This window comes from Augochlora pura, chromosome 3 (assembly GCF_028453695.1).
Source record: "Augochlora pura isolate Apur16 chromosome 3, APUR_v2.2.1, whole genome shotgun sequence".
Classification (NCBI taxonomy): domain Eukaryota; kingdom Metazoa; phylum Arthropoda; class Insecta; order Hymenoptera; family Halictidae; genus Augochlora; species Augochlora pura.
Genome location: NC_135774.1, coordinates 5,138,985 through 5,153,928, shown reverse-complemented (window position 1 = coordinate 5,153,928; position 14,944 = coordinate 5,138,985). Strand labels below are relative to the sequence as shown.

The 14,944-nt window shown below is 37.4% G+C and overlaps 1 protein-coding gene across 2 annotated transcripts; it reads left to right on the top strand.

Annotated features, from left to right (window-relative positions):
* Window positions 1–985: 985 nt before the first annotated feature.
* On the top strand, window positions 986–12,471 carry LOC144478808 (vascular endothelial growth factor receptor 1-like). Of its 2 annotated transcripts, XM_078197073.1 has the most exons (14): window positions 986–1,107; window positions 1,580–1,723; window positions 1,827–1,982; window positions 2,052–2,191; window positions 2,500–2,662; window positions 2,736–2,848; window positions 2,923–3,073; window positions 4,285–4,509; window positions 4,789–4,957; window positions 5,850–6,084; window positions 8,095–8,426; window positions 10,795–10,900; window positions 11,152–11,587; window positions 12,314–12,471. In XM_078197073.1, the coding sequence occupies exons 1-14, from the start codon at window positions 993–995 to the stop codon at window positions 12,319–12,321; spliced, it is 2,493 nt and encodes an 830-aa protein (XP_078053199.1). In that variant the 5' UTR covers window positions 986–992; the 3' UTR covers window positions 12,322–12,471. The 2 variants fall into 2 exon arrangements, with proteins under 2 accessions (XP_078053199.1, XP_078053198.1); XM_078197072.1 differs by lacking the exon at window positions 12,314–12,471 and having other exon boundaries at window positions 11,152–12,301.
* Window positions 12,472–14,944: the final 2,473 nt, after the last annotated feature.

Genomic DNA, 14,944 nt, shown 5'->3' with positions numbered 1-14,944 from the left:
GATTAATTTCAAATACGGAGAAGTTATTAAGTAATTTCAAATACTTTATATAGAGCGGTGAAGTTATAGCGATGAAATCTCGAATGAAACTGACGTTCTCCACGAAGATGTTCACACAGACTGTGTCGATTATCATAGCAACGGAAGGAGTTTCCGTAATTTTCACCGTCACAGTCTTTTCCCCCATTGCTTGCGAAAGATCCTTCGATGCTCCAAAACACTCGGGACATCTGTCTCATTCACTGTCTATTTTATGACTTTTATTCCCGTCGATTCTGCCGGCGTACCAGTCTGGCTTTCTTCTGAAAATCCTTACACCGTGTTGCAGTTTGGGAAACCTTTTTTTTCGTCAGAGCATCTCAAATTTCTTTAATACATAGTATCCGTTGCCATGACAATCGACATAGTCTGTGTGAACATCTGCGTGGAGAACGTCAGTTTTCTTCTCGGTATTTGAAATTAACCGGCCCTTGTCAGGGCCACACAAAATAACGTTGAAAAATTCGGACGTGTCAATTGTTGAATAATTCGTGATCTGTGGGGAATAATAATACAGTGAAAGTGAAAATTAGTGTAATCTGTGCCGTTCTACATACGTGGATTACAACTTCTGGATTACAACATTTACAACTGAATTGGTAAGTTTTTCATTAATAATATTTGTGGGATTTTTGAAATTAATAAGAAATTCATGAAATTCTTGTTCGATGATCGAACGCGGCTCAGAACCAATGCGCGGCCGTCTCTCTTGCCAACGAGGCAGGCTTCAGCCGGCTGGCTCGTATGCGCAGCAGCACGATAAATCGTCCGTGCGCAGCCAACTTTATTCGTTAATAACTCGTTAACAAATCCGCGGATTGCAGTTCGGCAAAGGAAAAGTTTACTTGAAATGGCCTCAGGAACCCCCCCCCCCCTTTCCCGGTGTTTCCATAATTACGGATTATCCTGTATAGCAAATAATATATTTGCAGAACTCTAGGGAAAACAGAACTATGACTCACCTGCTCTCTACAGTTTGGATGGCCATTGACATGTCAGGCGAGCTTACCTGCAGCGCGTGCAACTATATTGGTTGCGGAAATGTCACCGAAATTACGTTTGTTTCCGGTAAGAAGAGAATCAGATTCACTTTCCACGATTAGCAAAACAGAATGTTTTTGTATTAGAGCTGGAGTACGTATTTTATGGAACGATGACTATTAACCCTTTGCGGTCAAGTGGTGATTCTAAGGCGCTGCTAAAAATGATCATGCCACGTTTCACAGTATTTTTTATCAAATTTACTTGTGTTTAGAAAATCATTAATTGTTAACTGTTGCACGAGTCATAAAATGCAATTCCATGATGTATAAAATGCTCCTGGTTATACAAAATGGATATACAAATAGCTAATATTTTAGATTTCCAGTTATAATGGTTTCGACTGCAAAGGGTTAAGGGACAAAATAAGTTTTTGCTTAATACCTTCACTTTGTTTTGATATGTCTCGTTGAATGCTCATTAACTATGCCATGGGAATATTCACTTAATTCTTACCTGATGGATATTTTCCTACGACCACGTCGTCAAAATATTTTAGAGGATGTCGGTGAATTTGGTATCATTCTCACAAAGGACCCAGTGGTAGAGGGTGACAACTGGGAATTGATCTGTGCTGCTTCAATGCAGAATTACTCAAACATTTTTGATTGGAGGCGTGAAAGTGGTCCAATTATACCGTCTGGTAATTTTATTTCCGATATTTACGCCAAGTTCGAATTAAAAAATAATAATTAATTTTAAATAAAATTTAACGAGAAAGTGAACAAATAAAATTAAACTTTTAGACAGAATCTTCATTGATCGAGGGAAGACGCAATTTACGTATAGATCAATTTTGAAGATACACGACGTAAAAATAAAGGACTCACAAGAATACATCTGTACAGGGAAGTTCACGGGTAATTTCACACGGTCTAGTGAATATTATTTGAAAGTTAAAGGTAATTGGACATGCAAATTCCTAAGAAGATGGAGTGATGTACTGTTAAATAATATTAGTTACGTTTTAGCTGCACGAGCGCCTATTATTACCGATACCAATTTGAAGAATGGCGAGACAATCATTGACCTTAAAACACGAGGTCGCAAGAGAGTAGATTTTCACTGTTTCATGGATGGTATGCCGGAACCGAGCATCAGTTGGTTTAAGGTAATCGACTGGGAGTCAAAATTTTTATGAGAAGATCTGATCAGTTCGATATGGAACAGGATTAGAACCCGGCTCTTTTCATTTGCTGAATGACTGCTTCAACCAATTAAGCTATCCCTGCCGAACGATACAACATATTTTCTTTTAGTCCTTGTAAACATAACACATCAGAAATATGCCGGACTCCTACATGTTACATTCGTAAATCAGGGCAACTTATTACATTTTACTTACTATTGTACTGTCTTATCATATTATAATATAAATTTTTTTATGTAAGCTATTGAATGTCGTCATAATTTTTCCAGGACGGTACACAGTTAGTAATTAGTAATAAGAAGTATAAATTTTTCAATAACTCCCAAGAACTTATACTAGAATATCCATTGGAAGTTGACAGCGGCGAATACGTGTGTAGGGCGGAGAATCGAATTGGAAAAGTAGAAGCTTCTCAACGAATAATGATAAAAGGTAATTTGTTAAATTGGGCAGTGTAGACCTAAAGGAATGAGAAACGTCACTTTACGCTTGTTTTAATTATCAGGGTCCGGAACTGTAAGTAACAGATCTATTGGTCTGATCATTTTAGTTGTGATATTAGCAGTGGTCGTTCTGATCCTGGTGATCTATGTCGCCATCAGGATTCGTCATGATGTGGTAAGTTTGGTTTATGGTATTACACCATATCATTTGATTGTACAACAATTTCACCAATTTTTATGGAGTTTCAGATAATGAGAAAGGAATTAATGGAGGCTGGCCTTACGCACTTCGAAAAAGGAGCTGTGGAGAGTATAAATCCAGACTTGACAGTAGACGATCAAGCAGATCTCCTCCCTTATGATAAGAAATGGGAGTTCCCCAGAGAAAAGTTAAAATTAGGTAAGCTTCGATTTAAAAATCTTTCCTCGACATTTCTGGTTGAATAAAATTTTCTTCTATTGCTAAGTATACTGAAATTCGCCTTCAGACGTATAATTTTCAGAGTAAAGATGAATTAGTTAGTTGATATTGTTGTGTTAATTTGTCCTATTTAAATATTGTTTGAACATGTTCAAATAGTTTGAATGTTACACAAAGATATATTGTCGTATTCTGGAAAATCTACAAAACCATTATATGTAAGACTTAACCATTGCAATATATACAACTACATATACCTTTTTTGGTCATCATTTGTCTTGTGTTTCTCGTTGCAAGAACTAAGTTGACGAAGATTAATTTACTGGAAGGTTCAGTAATGTCCGAGAGCGAACATTTTGAATAAAACCGACAACAGTCATAGTGAGAACAGGAACAGTAGTTGCATATTAACCCTTTGCACTCAAATGGCGACTCAGAGACGCCACTAAAAATTGCTATATTATTCCTCAAAATAATTGTAATCAGACTCGTTTATATTTAGAAATTGTTAACATCACAAGTATTGTACTTGCTAATAAGCTCAATCTCAAATAGAAATACCGGAGATCGAAAAATATGTTTAAAATATAATGAAAATAGCTTCGAGTGCAAAGGGTAAACATGGAAAAAGTATACAAGACAGTTCTATATTTAAATAATGACTTGTTTATTACTTTACACTGCCGTGTACATCGTAGTAGCTACTGCTTACATTAGACTGACTCGACTGTTACATTGCGTTGATGATGTGACCAGTATACTCACAAAAAGTCATTACGCAAGGAATGGGGGTAGGAGACGCGTACGCAGGATTCCATTGGAATGTCGTGGGACGTCTGTCTGATATTACAATTCTGAACTACGATTAGATGGAGACCTTACGTCACGTTGCGATCGTAGCTCAAAATTAATGTTCACCTGGTAGATGGCCTACGTCATTGACTTTTCGTGAGTACACTAGACATTATACTACACCGTGTAGTTTTTACAGTCAATAGCTTTACTCAGACATAGTTTTGTATATTTGAAAGTTAAATCTTTCTTCCGTGATTAGAAGTGGCTCCCGAATTTGTGTTCAAGCTTCTGGTCTATAAGAACCATCTGCTGTGCGTTAAAACTATTAGTTGGATAGAATGAGTTTCGCTAATAATTTTTGGTAATAACTATGACAATAACTATGTGATCTCTAGGAAAACACTTGGGAAGCGGCGCGTTCGGTGTAGTCTTGAAAGCCGAAGCACTGGGCATTTGCGAAGGCGAAGCGGTTACTACAGTAGCGGTAAAAATGGTTCGTCGTGTTTCCAATCTCATGTATATTTCTGCACTTGCCAGCGAACTCAAGATCATGGTACACCTTGGCAAACATCTGAACATTGTCAACCTTCTCGGTGCTTGTACGAAAAATATCTTAAAACGTATGTCTCCTACCTATTAATTAATTTATAAATTAGCAACAAGTATCAAATCACATACATTTATTCATGTGAAATCTGTTTTCTATAATAATTTTATTTGACTTCATAAAGTTTGTTTGACGCTGTATAAGAAGGTGCAAATTTCTTACGAATTTAGAGTTACTTTTATTCAATTTTATTCCCTGAACTTTGTTTACAACAATCAAAATCAATTATAGAAAATTGCTTATATATCGTTTAAGCTCATATTTACTTAAATGATTTCTGTTGATCCCCTAGGTGAATTGTTAGTGATCGTAGAATTCTGCCGATATGGAAATTTGCACCATTACTTATTAAGGAATAGGAGCTGCTTTATCAATCAGATTGACCCAGAGACTGGTAAATTAGATCTCAGCATTGGTGTCAATTTACTGACGAATCATTCTACGCTCCACAGCTGTAACAGGTTCATTGTTATAATTTTTTGCTTTCTTTCACTTATTGTAGGAATAATTTTTAAGGTAAATCCCACGAGACTCCGTGGTAATATAAAACAACAAATAAGGCGTCTTCGGTTAACAATAACAATAATAGTTTATTATGAACAAATCGCAACTACCCACGACTTACAACAAGAATAATAACAACCACAACAACGACTACGCAACGACTTCAACAACGACAACGACTTCTCAATGTGACGGTTCTCCTTCTACTGAGACGATCTTTTCCGCTCGTTTTTCTACCCTTACCAGCCTTTTTCCGCATTACCCTACAATTCTCTCTCTCTCTCTCTCTCTCTTGCATTCATACTCTTTCGCTCTACCTCACTCGCTGTCTCATTCGTACTCATTCTCTCTCTTTCTTTCTTTATTTCCCTTTCGCTCACTCACACTCTATCTTTCGGCCACGCAGGTCTTCGAGGAACCTAAGCAATAGACTCAGGTTACTCGAAGTTGTCCAAACACTCTGTCCCCATCTGTCCCATTCATTAGCATTTTATGACACTCCACCATTCTGCCTTTCATACCCGGAAAAATCTCTACATTATTACTAACATTACGACCAGGAATCTCATTCATGTGGTTGCAAATGAACATCTAACGTTTGCCAAATAATTGGTGTCCTTACTTTCCTCTAAAGAACAAATTTTTGCATAGTTCAACTAATTTAAAATTATAGCTAGGTATTTGAAATCACATTAAATTCACTTAAATAAATTAATGGGGACATAGCAATATCTTTTTATACATCGACATGTAATTCTTTGCTTCCGGTGATTAACACGATGAAACTACTGGCGTATGTTAGTGACTGCAATAGTGACGCTTTTCCATTCTCCTCTGTCTGCGCAACAGGATAAAAACGGAATCGGAATCTAATTCAGTGCAGTGTCACGCGGCAGCTACAGATCTCCAAGCCGCCAGTATGGGGATAAATGATCCCGTACTTAATAATGATTCAAATCAACCTGAATGTTCCAACTATCAAGGAGACTGCAAGGACTCTAATTTAAATACAATTTGCACGCAGGATTTGTTGTCCTGGGCATTCCAAGTAGCTCGAGGAATGGAATATCTCGGCCAGAGAAGGGTGAGTTCCAGAAACTGTTTCTAACCGAATTATTTCTTGTAATTAAAGAAAAATGGAAACACTAATCATTTTTTATATATTTGTATACAATAATTAAACAACAAACTATGATTTCTGCGAAATTCTATTTGAATTAGAAATAAGTTTCTGGACAAATGTTCAATGTATACAGGGTGTTTCTCAATTATTGTAACTCCGGGAAATGGGGGGTAGCTGATGCTATTTCAAGTAACTTTTTCGTTTGCCGAAATGCAATCCGCGGCTTTGTTAACGAGTTATTAACAATTAAAGTTGGCTGCGCACCGACGAGTTTTCGTGCTGATGCGCACATGAGCGCGAACGATTCAGGGACGACTCAAGCCCGTCTCGGTGACAGGAGCCCCGGCCACGTATCGCCTCTGAGCCGCGTTCGATCATCAAATAAGAATTTCATGAATTTCACAAATGTTATTAATGAAAAACTTACCAATGCAGTTGTAAATGTTGTAATCCAAAAGTTGTAATCCACGTATGTAGAACGGCACAGATTACACTAACTTTCATTTTCGTTTTCACTTTCACTGCACTATTATTTCACACTGATCACACATTCTTGAACAATTAACACATGTCCGAAGCTTCCTGCGTTATTTTGTATGGCCCTGAAAAGGGCCGATTAATTTCAAATAAGGAGAAATTATTAAGTAATTTCAAATATTTCTTAAAGAACGGTGAAGTTATAGGGACGAAATCTCGAACGAAACTGACCTTCTCCACGAAGATGTTCACACAGACTGTGTCGATTGTCATAGCAACGGACACTAGGTTTTAAAGAAATTTGAGATGCCCCGACGAAAAAAAAAGGTTTTCTAAACTGTAACATGGTGTAAGAATTTTTAGACGAAAGCCAGACCGGTACGCCGGCAGATTCGATGAGAGTAAAAGTCATAAAATAGGGAATGAATGAGACAAATGTCTCGAGTCTTTTGGAGCATCGAAAACCTGTGCGACCGAAGGAACTTTCACAGACATTGAAGGAAAAGACTGTGTCGGTGAAAATTACGGGAACTCCTTCCTACAGAAATTTGGCCACACGCGGTCTGTCCCACGCAGGGACTGCAGTTCTTAGGCAAAAATGCCACGGTCACTTGAAGCTGCCTCACTCTAACATCTGCAGTCCGCGGGTGGCCGTAGGAAGGAGTTTCCGTAATTTTCACGGTCACAGTCTTTTCCCTTATTGCTTGCGAAAGATCCTCTGATGCTCCAAAACACTCGAGACATCTGTCTCATTCATTCCCTATTTTATGACTTTTACTCTCGCCGTGTTGCAGTTTGAAAAACCTTCTTTTTCGTCGGAACATCTCAAATTTCTTTAAAACCTACTGTCCGTTGCTATGACAATCGACACAGTCTGTGTGAACATCTTCGTGGAGAAGGTCAGTTTCGTTCGAGATTTCGTCCCTATAACTTCACCGTTCTTTAAAAAGTATTTGAAATTACTTAATAACTTCTCCGTATTTGAAATTAATCGACCATTTTCAGGGCCACACAAAATAACGCTGAAAACTTCGGACATGTGTTAATTGTTGAATAATTCGTGATCAGTGTGAAATAATAGTGCAGTGAAAGTGAAAGTTAGTGTAATCTGTGCCGTTCTACATACGTGGATTACAACTTTTGGATTACAACATTTACAACTGCATTGGTAAGTTTTTCATTAATAACATTTGTGAAATTCATGAAATTCTTATTTGATGATCGAACGCGGCTCAGAGGCGATACGTGGCCGTGGCTCCTGTCACCGAGACGGGCTTGAGTCGTCCCTGAATTGTTCGCGCTCATGTGCGCAGCAGCACGAAAACTCGTCGGTGCGCAGCCAACTTTAATTGTTAATAACTTGTTAACAAAGCCGCGGATTGCATTTCGGCAAACGAAAAAGTTACTTGAAATAGCCTCAGCTACCCCGCATTTCCCGGAGTTACAATAATTGAGAAACACCCTGTATACCGTTTCCTAAAAATGAATGTGCAGATATTACACGGTGACCTGGCAGCCAGAAATATCCTGCTGGCTGATAACAATGTGGTGAAGATATGTGACTTCGGTCTGGCCAAGTGTATGTACAAAGAAGAAATGTACAAGAAGAATAGTGACTGTCCATTACCCATTAAGTGGTTGGCCATTGAAACGATGAAAGATCGAATTTTCTCCACACAATCGGACATTTGGACATTCGGCATAGTTCTGTGGGAGTTCTTCATGATGGCTGAGACTCCGTATCCGGGAATGGAAGCGGGAATAGTGTATCAAAAACTGATCGAGGGTTACAGATTGGAAAAGCCAGAATATGCTACCCTTGAAGTGTAGGTTCGCTCAAGATGTTTTATTTGGAACGGAATTTAAACAGTTTCGTTGAATTATATTTTGAATATATTTTTTCAAACAAATTTGGTTCCGAATTTTCAAAATCTGTATGCAAAAAAGTTTACTTGCCAGAAATTTTGAACAGATAGAAATGTAACACATTTGTTTGACCAAAATTAACAAAACTATCTTCATTCTTCAAGATGTCGATATTACGCAGAGTAGTCCATTTTAGTATCACTTTTAGTTTTTTGTTAGTCACCATAAAAAGAGTACATTTACAAGGTTTTTGAATTGTAAAATCTGATTTTGATATCCCTTCTTATGTAGGGAAATTTTTGATATCATATGTGGCTCGCAATTACTCCTAACGTTAACGTTAATGATAATAATAATAACATTCGATATATAAACTAAAAAAATTTTAAAATGATGAAGACGTATCGACTTTAGAATCTGTTTTATTGCCTGTTTCCATCTTCTTATACTTTTAGTCTATACAGGCTAATCCGTAATTATGATAAAAGTGGGAAATGGGGGGTACCTGAGGTTATTTCAAGTAACCTTTTCCTTTGCCGAAATGCAATCCGCGGCATTGTTAACGAGTTATTAACAATTAAAGTTGGCTGCGCGCCGACGAGTTTTCGTGCTGCTGCGCACGCGAGCAGGGCCGACTGAAGCCTGTCTCGGTGACAGGAGCCACGGCCACGTATCGCCTCGGAGCCGCGTTCGATCATGAAATAAGAATTTCATGAATTTCTTATTAATTTCAAAAATGTCACAAATATTATTAATGAAAAACTCATCCATTCAGTTGTAAATGTTGTAATCCAGAAGTTGTAATCCACGTATGTAATCCACTTATGTAGAACGGCACAGATTACACTAACTTTTACTTTCACTTTCACTGCACTATTATTCCACGCTGATCACGAATTATTCAACAATTGACACATGTCCGAAGTTTTCAGCGTTATTTTGTGTGGCCCTGAAAAGGGTCGATTAATTTCAAATACGGAGAAGTTATTAAGTAATTCCAAAAATTTTTTAAAGAACGGTGAAGTTATAGGGACAAAATCTCGAACGAAACTGACCTTCTCCACGCAGATGTTCACACAGACTGTGTCGATTGTCACAGCAACGGACAGTAGGTTTTAAAGAAATTTGAGATGTTCCGACGAAAAAAGAGGTTTTCCAAACTGCAACACGGCAAGAGTAAAAGTCATAAAATAGGGAATGAATGAGACAGATCTCTCGAGTGTTTTGGAGCATCAAAGGATCTTTCGCAAGCAATAAGGGAAAAGACTGCGACCGTGAAAATTACGGAAACCCCTTCCTAAGGCCACACGCGAGTTGCAGATGTCAGAGTGAGGTAGCTTCAAGTGACCGTGGCATCTTTGCCTAAGACTGCAGTCCCTACGTGGGACAGACCGCGTGTGACCGTAGGAAGGAGTTCCCGTAATTTTCACCGACACAGTCTTTTCCTTCATTGTCTGTGAGAAATCCTTCGGTCGCACAGGATTTCGATGCTCGAAAACACTCGAGACATCTGTGGGGTTACTTACCAGTCTAAACCCAGCAGTATGCACGTGAATTGCTGAAACAGAAATATCTACGTGGGATAATCATCAACTCCCGGTAACATTTATCGTAACAATTAGTACAAATAAATATAATTGAAAGTAGTATACAATAATAATACAATATAATTGATGTAAATACGAGAAGGACGTAACAGTTCTACTAGATCCCCACGTGGATACTGCCGGGTTAAGGACTCCTGACTTGATAAACACATACCAATGACCGCGCCACATTCAATTCCTTGCACAATTTGAAGCTGCCAAAAATCATCTGGACTTTATTCGATTACAGGAACTGCAGCTTTGAAAGGCTTTGTGAACCTCTAGTTGTAACATAAATTAATCGAATGCGGAGTTGCGCCGGGCCTTCGGTTTTCCTTAACCCCTTGCCGTACTTTAACAAGTCAGACTCGTGGTGGAGATTTCTAGTAATATCCTTTTACGTATGACTGCTATTCCGTTCTTTTATTCCGTCGGAATAAAATTCTGTCTTCTTCTAATCAATATTTAATCATTCTAGTACATGTACACATACAATAAATGTAAATTTTCTTTTCCTCCTAAGAAATTATTACGATCGAAAAGGTGCTTACAATTGTAACTATGAAGAAAATGGTACGGCAAGGGTTTAAACTAACTTTTCTTTAAGCTAACATGCTAGACCTGTGAGCTTTACGCCGAATGTAAGTTTTCAAATCTTCTCGGCATGATTAATCGTATGCCCATCGTACGTGTAATGTAATTTCCAATCGATAACTCATATTTTGTAATTTTTCATTTCTAGATACGACATAATGTGTCAGTGTTGGAAGGCCAAGCCTTCTCTACGTCCGAGCTTCACAGAGCTTGTTGACAGTATAGGAAAATTGTTGGAGGACAATGTTAAAGCGGTAAGATCCCCGAATGATCTTCATATAATTTTATATAGATCGACATATTCAGATAAATTAAGATAATCTTGGAAAGTTTCTCATATCAAAACACGTTTTCGTATAATCCACATTTTACTGCATAATTAAGAAGGATGATCAATGTAATAAGTATATGTCACGATGATATAGTCACAATAATGTCTAAAGATATTTTCGTTTGTCTAATTAACTCTAGGTGACTGAATTGAAAACAAAATTGATAATTTCAGCACTACATCGAACTAAACGCCCCATATCAAGACATGAACAGGACTCTGCTGGAGAGTACAATGAATGATTATTTAATGATGGTCTCTGCACCCGACCACGCCGTGCTTTCTTCGCCGACTCATAATTGCAAGGATTCCTCTATATCTCGAACCACGGTGAACTCTGGTTACTTGTGCATGGTTACCAAGGGCGCTGCGAACACATCATCTATGCTGAACAAGGAGGCAGAAGATCCCTATCTGAAACCTATCAACGTCCACGAACGGAGGATGAAATTTGCCAAAAACAGAGAAATGATGAAGACTCGGGTGGTGTATCCAGGTCGGACTTACGCTAACTGCAACTGGCCGAACAAGTTGGAATTAACAGATCTGAATAAAAACAGTGACGAGGTCGCAGAAATGTCGAGTCAAGGTGGACTTCGTTTCAACGATTGTAAGCACTCCAGAGAACTACATGAATATGAGTAATATCATAATATTAAATATTAATCGATTACTCCAAACCAACTGATACTTAGTTTTGGCATACTATCCACGAAATAGTAAAAATATACTCTCTTGCGACTTCGTGTTTTAAGGTCAATGATTATCTCACCTCTCTTCAAATTGGTATCGGTAATAGTAGGTGCTCGTGCAGCTAAAACATAACTAATATTATTTAGGAATACATCATTCAACCTTTTTAGGAATTTCCATACTTATTTACCCTTCACTTCCAAACGATACCCAGTGGATCGAGTCAAATTACCCGTGGATTTTCTTTTATTTTTGCGTTATCTTCGAAATTGATGCATGTATATATGCTATATCACGTTGACGCCGGCGCCGATATTCACGATTTTCTCTGTGAGTCGGCGCCCGAAATTTACAAAAATTAAATAATAATTATGTTAAGTTTATAGTATTGAATTTCTATGTTTTTACTATTGAATATCTGTTTATAATGTTCAGATAAAATAACATAAACCTATTTTGTAATATTTATTTTGTGAAATGCAAGCAAAATAAACAAATGTACGCAGCCCACGGGTCTGACACGTGTGACCCAACGGTGATGCACGACGGCGTCAACATTATATTATCGTGACAAAAATGTACTCTTTTTATTCAATGACATCCACTAATAAATCAATTCTTTATATTTTTATTTCTTTTTTAGATAAATAATGCTATCGTCTTTTTTCCATAATTTTACTAAGATGAAAATAACAAAATGGTTGTTAAATGAAAGTAAAAGTACGACTACTGCATGATAATATTGTGAAGGATTTGTAAAAGTAGACTGCAGAGAAGAACATTGTACCAGATAAAAGACCTTTTGAGCAGAAACTTTGTAGTGTATGTGTTACCCGAATTTATCGTCATCGAAATTGTACAGTGCAATTCCCAATTTTGGATCGAAAATATATTTTGTGGAATTATGTTATCCTTATCATTCTGCACAATGTATTTTATTAAATGACTTCTTGCACATTATACAGAGTGCACCAAAATTATACATACTCCGGGAAATGAGGGGTTCCTGAGGCCATTTCAAGAAACCTTTTCCTTTGCTGAAATGCAAACCGCGACTTTGTTAACAAGTTATTAATGAAAAAACAGTGGCGTATGAGGGGCTTGCGCACGAGGATTCAACCTGCAGCTACGCGCGCGAGCTAGCTGACTGAAGCCTATCTCACTCCGGGGCGCGACGCGTTTGAGCCACGTTCGAAGTAATGAACAAGGATTTTATAAATTTCCTATTAATTTCACAAATATTATTATTCAAAACCTCACCCATTCAGTTGTAAATGTTGTAATCCAGAAGTTGTAATTGACGTATGTAAAGGACACAGATTGCACTATCTTCACTTTCACTGCATTATTATTCCACACTAATCACGAATTATGCCTTCATGGAGACATTGCACAAACACCCTAAATATCTTACACTGTTGTTGCGGCGCGTACATTTAAAAAACGGCAAAGTTGCAGGGATGAAATCTGGAAAGAAACTGACGCTGTGCACGAAGATCTGCACGCAGACTCTGTCCATCGTCATAGCAACGCAGACTATGTTTTAAAAAAATCTGAAATGTTCTGACGGAAAAAAGCACTTCCAAGCGTGCAACACGATGTAAGGATTTTCCGACGAAACCTAGAATGGTGTGCCGACAGAATGGCCGGGAGTGAAAGTCATAAAATACGGAACGAATGAGACAGAAGTTTCAAGTATTTTGGATCATCGATATCCTGTGCGGCCGAAAGATATTTCACAGACAATGTGGGAAAAGACCGTGAGGCTGAAAATTACGGAAAGTCCTTCCTATTTTGTACATCATTTAATATAAGTAGTTTGTTTCAGTGTCGATCGATTTTGATAAAATTTTCAGCAGGCATGAGTTCTCGATATATAAAAAGTTCATTGTTTTCGTTCTAAATTTAGATAAAAAGAGTTGGAAGATATGAATTAGTTCTATTAATTTTTCAAAATAATTCAATTTATTTGTTCCAATTTAAAAACTGGTTATACAGTTTTAAAAATGCACCAATACTTTTCCACGGCGTTGTGTGTGGCTTTGAAATCGTCAAATTGTCTTTAAAAGAAGTTTAACTTCACGAGAACAAAATCGTTTAATCAAACATGAACTAAATTAATGCTTTTGCATTAATCAGTATAAACGATGAAACTAAAACCATTCGATTGAAGGGGTTTGCATTCAAATCAGTGTTGGCCATCACACTCGTGTTTGCTTCTTTCTAATCGATTATTATGGTCGATTGTCTATATCTAATTTCGAGATGAAATTGAACCTTTATTGGTGTTTATAACCATACCTAAGGTCGTAATGTCATGTCAGACGGAAGGTCAAGAGTCATTGATTTTCGTGAAATAACAAGAACGTTTGTGGTATCGGAAGAAAGGTACTGGTTTCATTTTGTTGGACATTAAAATTCTATTAAGTTTTTATTAAAATTCTATTTATGTATAGCTGATACGTCGACGACACATGTTCCTTCAAAATGTGAATTAATAATTTTAAGATCTTAAACATATCTATCCGCACCTAATACTAAAAATGTCTCCATGAATAATGTACCATCTTAACTAATATTTTATATCGTTACTTCCTACCTTGCATGTAGTTATTTTCAAATTATAACAATAGTGGCCTAATGAAATGCAATATTGGACAAAATGAATGTCCATTGAATGGACAAAAAGTGATGCAAATGAGATTAGAGAAAATAGTATGGTCCATAAGAAGATGAAAAAGAAACATAATGAAAATCAATTGTCGTTACTGGTTTAACAATCTTTTTAACATAACAACAACATTAGAAAATACTCCAGTGGAAAATCAAACTGCCTAGTTTTCGACTAGTATTCGATTTCGTCCATTACAAATTTACATCATTCACCATTCCGAGGAGCAACGATTCTCTTTGTACCCGTATCAACAGCAGCAACACTAAAACGTGTAAATCTTCTGATAGAAGACGCAACACCCCCGATACGAATGATCAATTCTAAGCAAACTTTATTCAATAATTATGTATAGTGAAATAGAGAAAAGTTTTGTAGCTCGCAAAGGAGTGCTAAAACCCATAACGCGTAACCCAATTTACGCGATCGAGTTGGAAAGCTTGAAATGGCTGGTTATACCGCGTCGATATGATTCAGTTTCCCGCGAAAGAAATGGGGAAAGTTTCCTTTTCTGAACAGCCGGGATTGCTTCTTCCGGATAGCAGTTTGGGGTACGTTCTCAAGCTTGATATCAGTAACTTAATTAATACAATTACAGGAAGG

What these genes read in the sequence shown, in the direction of transcription:
- LOC144478808 (XM_078197072.1), top strand. Translation starts at nt 993, where the DNA reads ATGACTCACCTGCTCTCTACAGTTTGGATGGCCATTGACATGTCAGGC. An exon ending in CGAAATTACGTTTGTTTCCG is followed by an intron (nt 1,108 to 1,579) that starts GTAAGAAGAGAA and finishes AAAATATTTTAG; the next exon opens with AGGATGTCGGTGAATTTGGT. An exon ending in CAGAGAAAAGTTAAAATTAG is followed by an intron (nt 3,074 to 4,284) that starts GTAAGCTTCGAT and finishes TGTGATCTCTAG; the next exon opens with GAAAACACTTGGGAAGCGGC.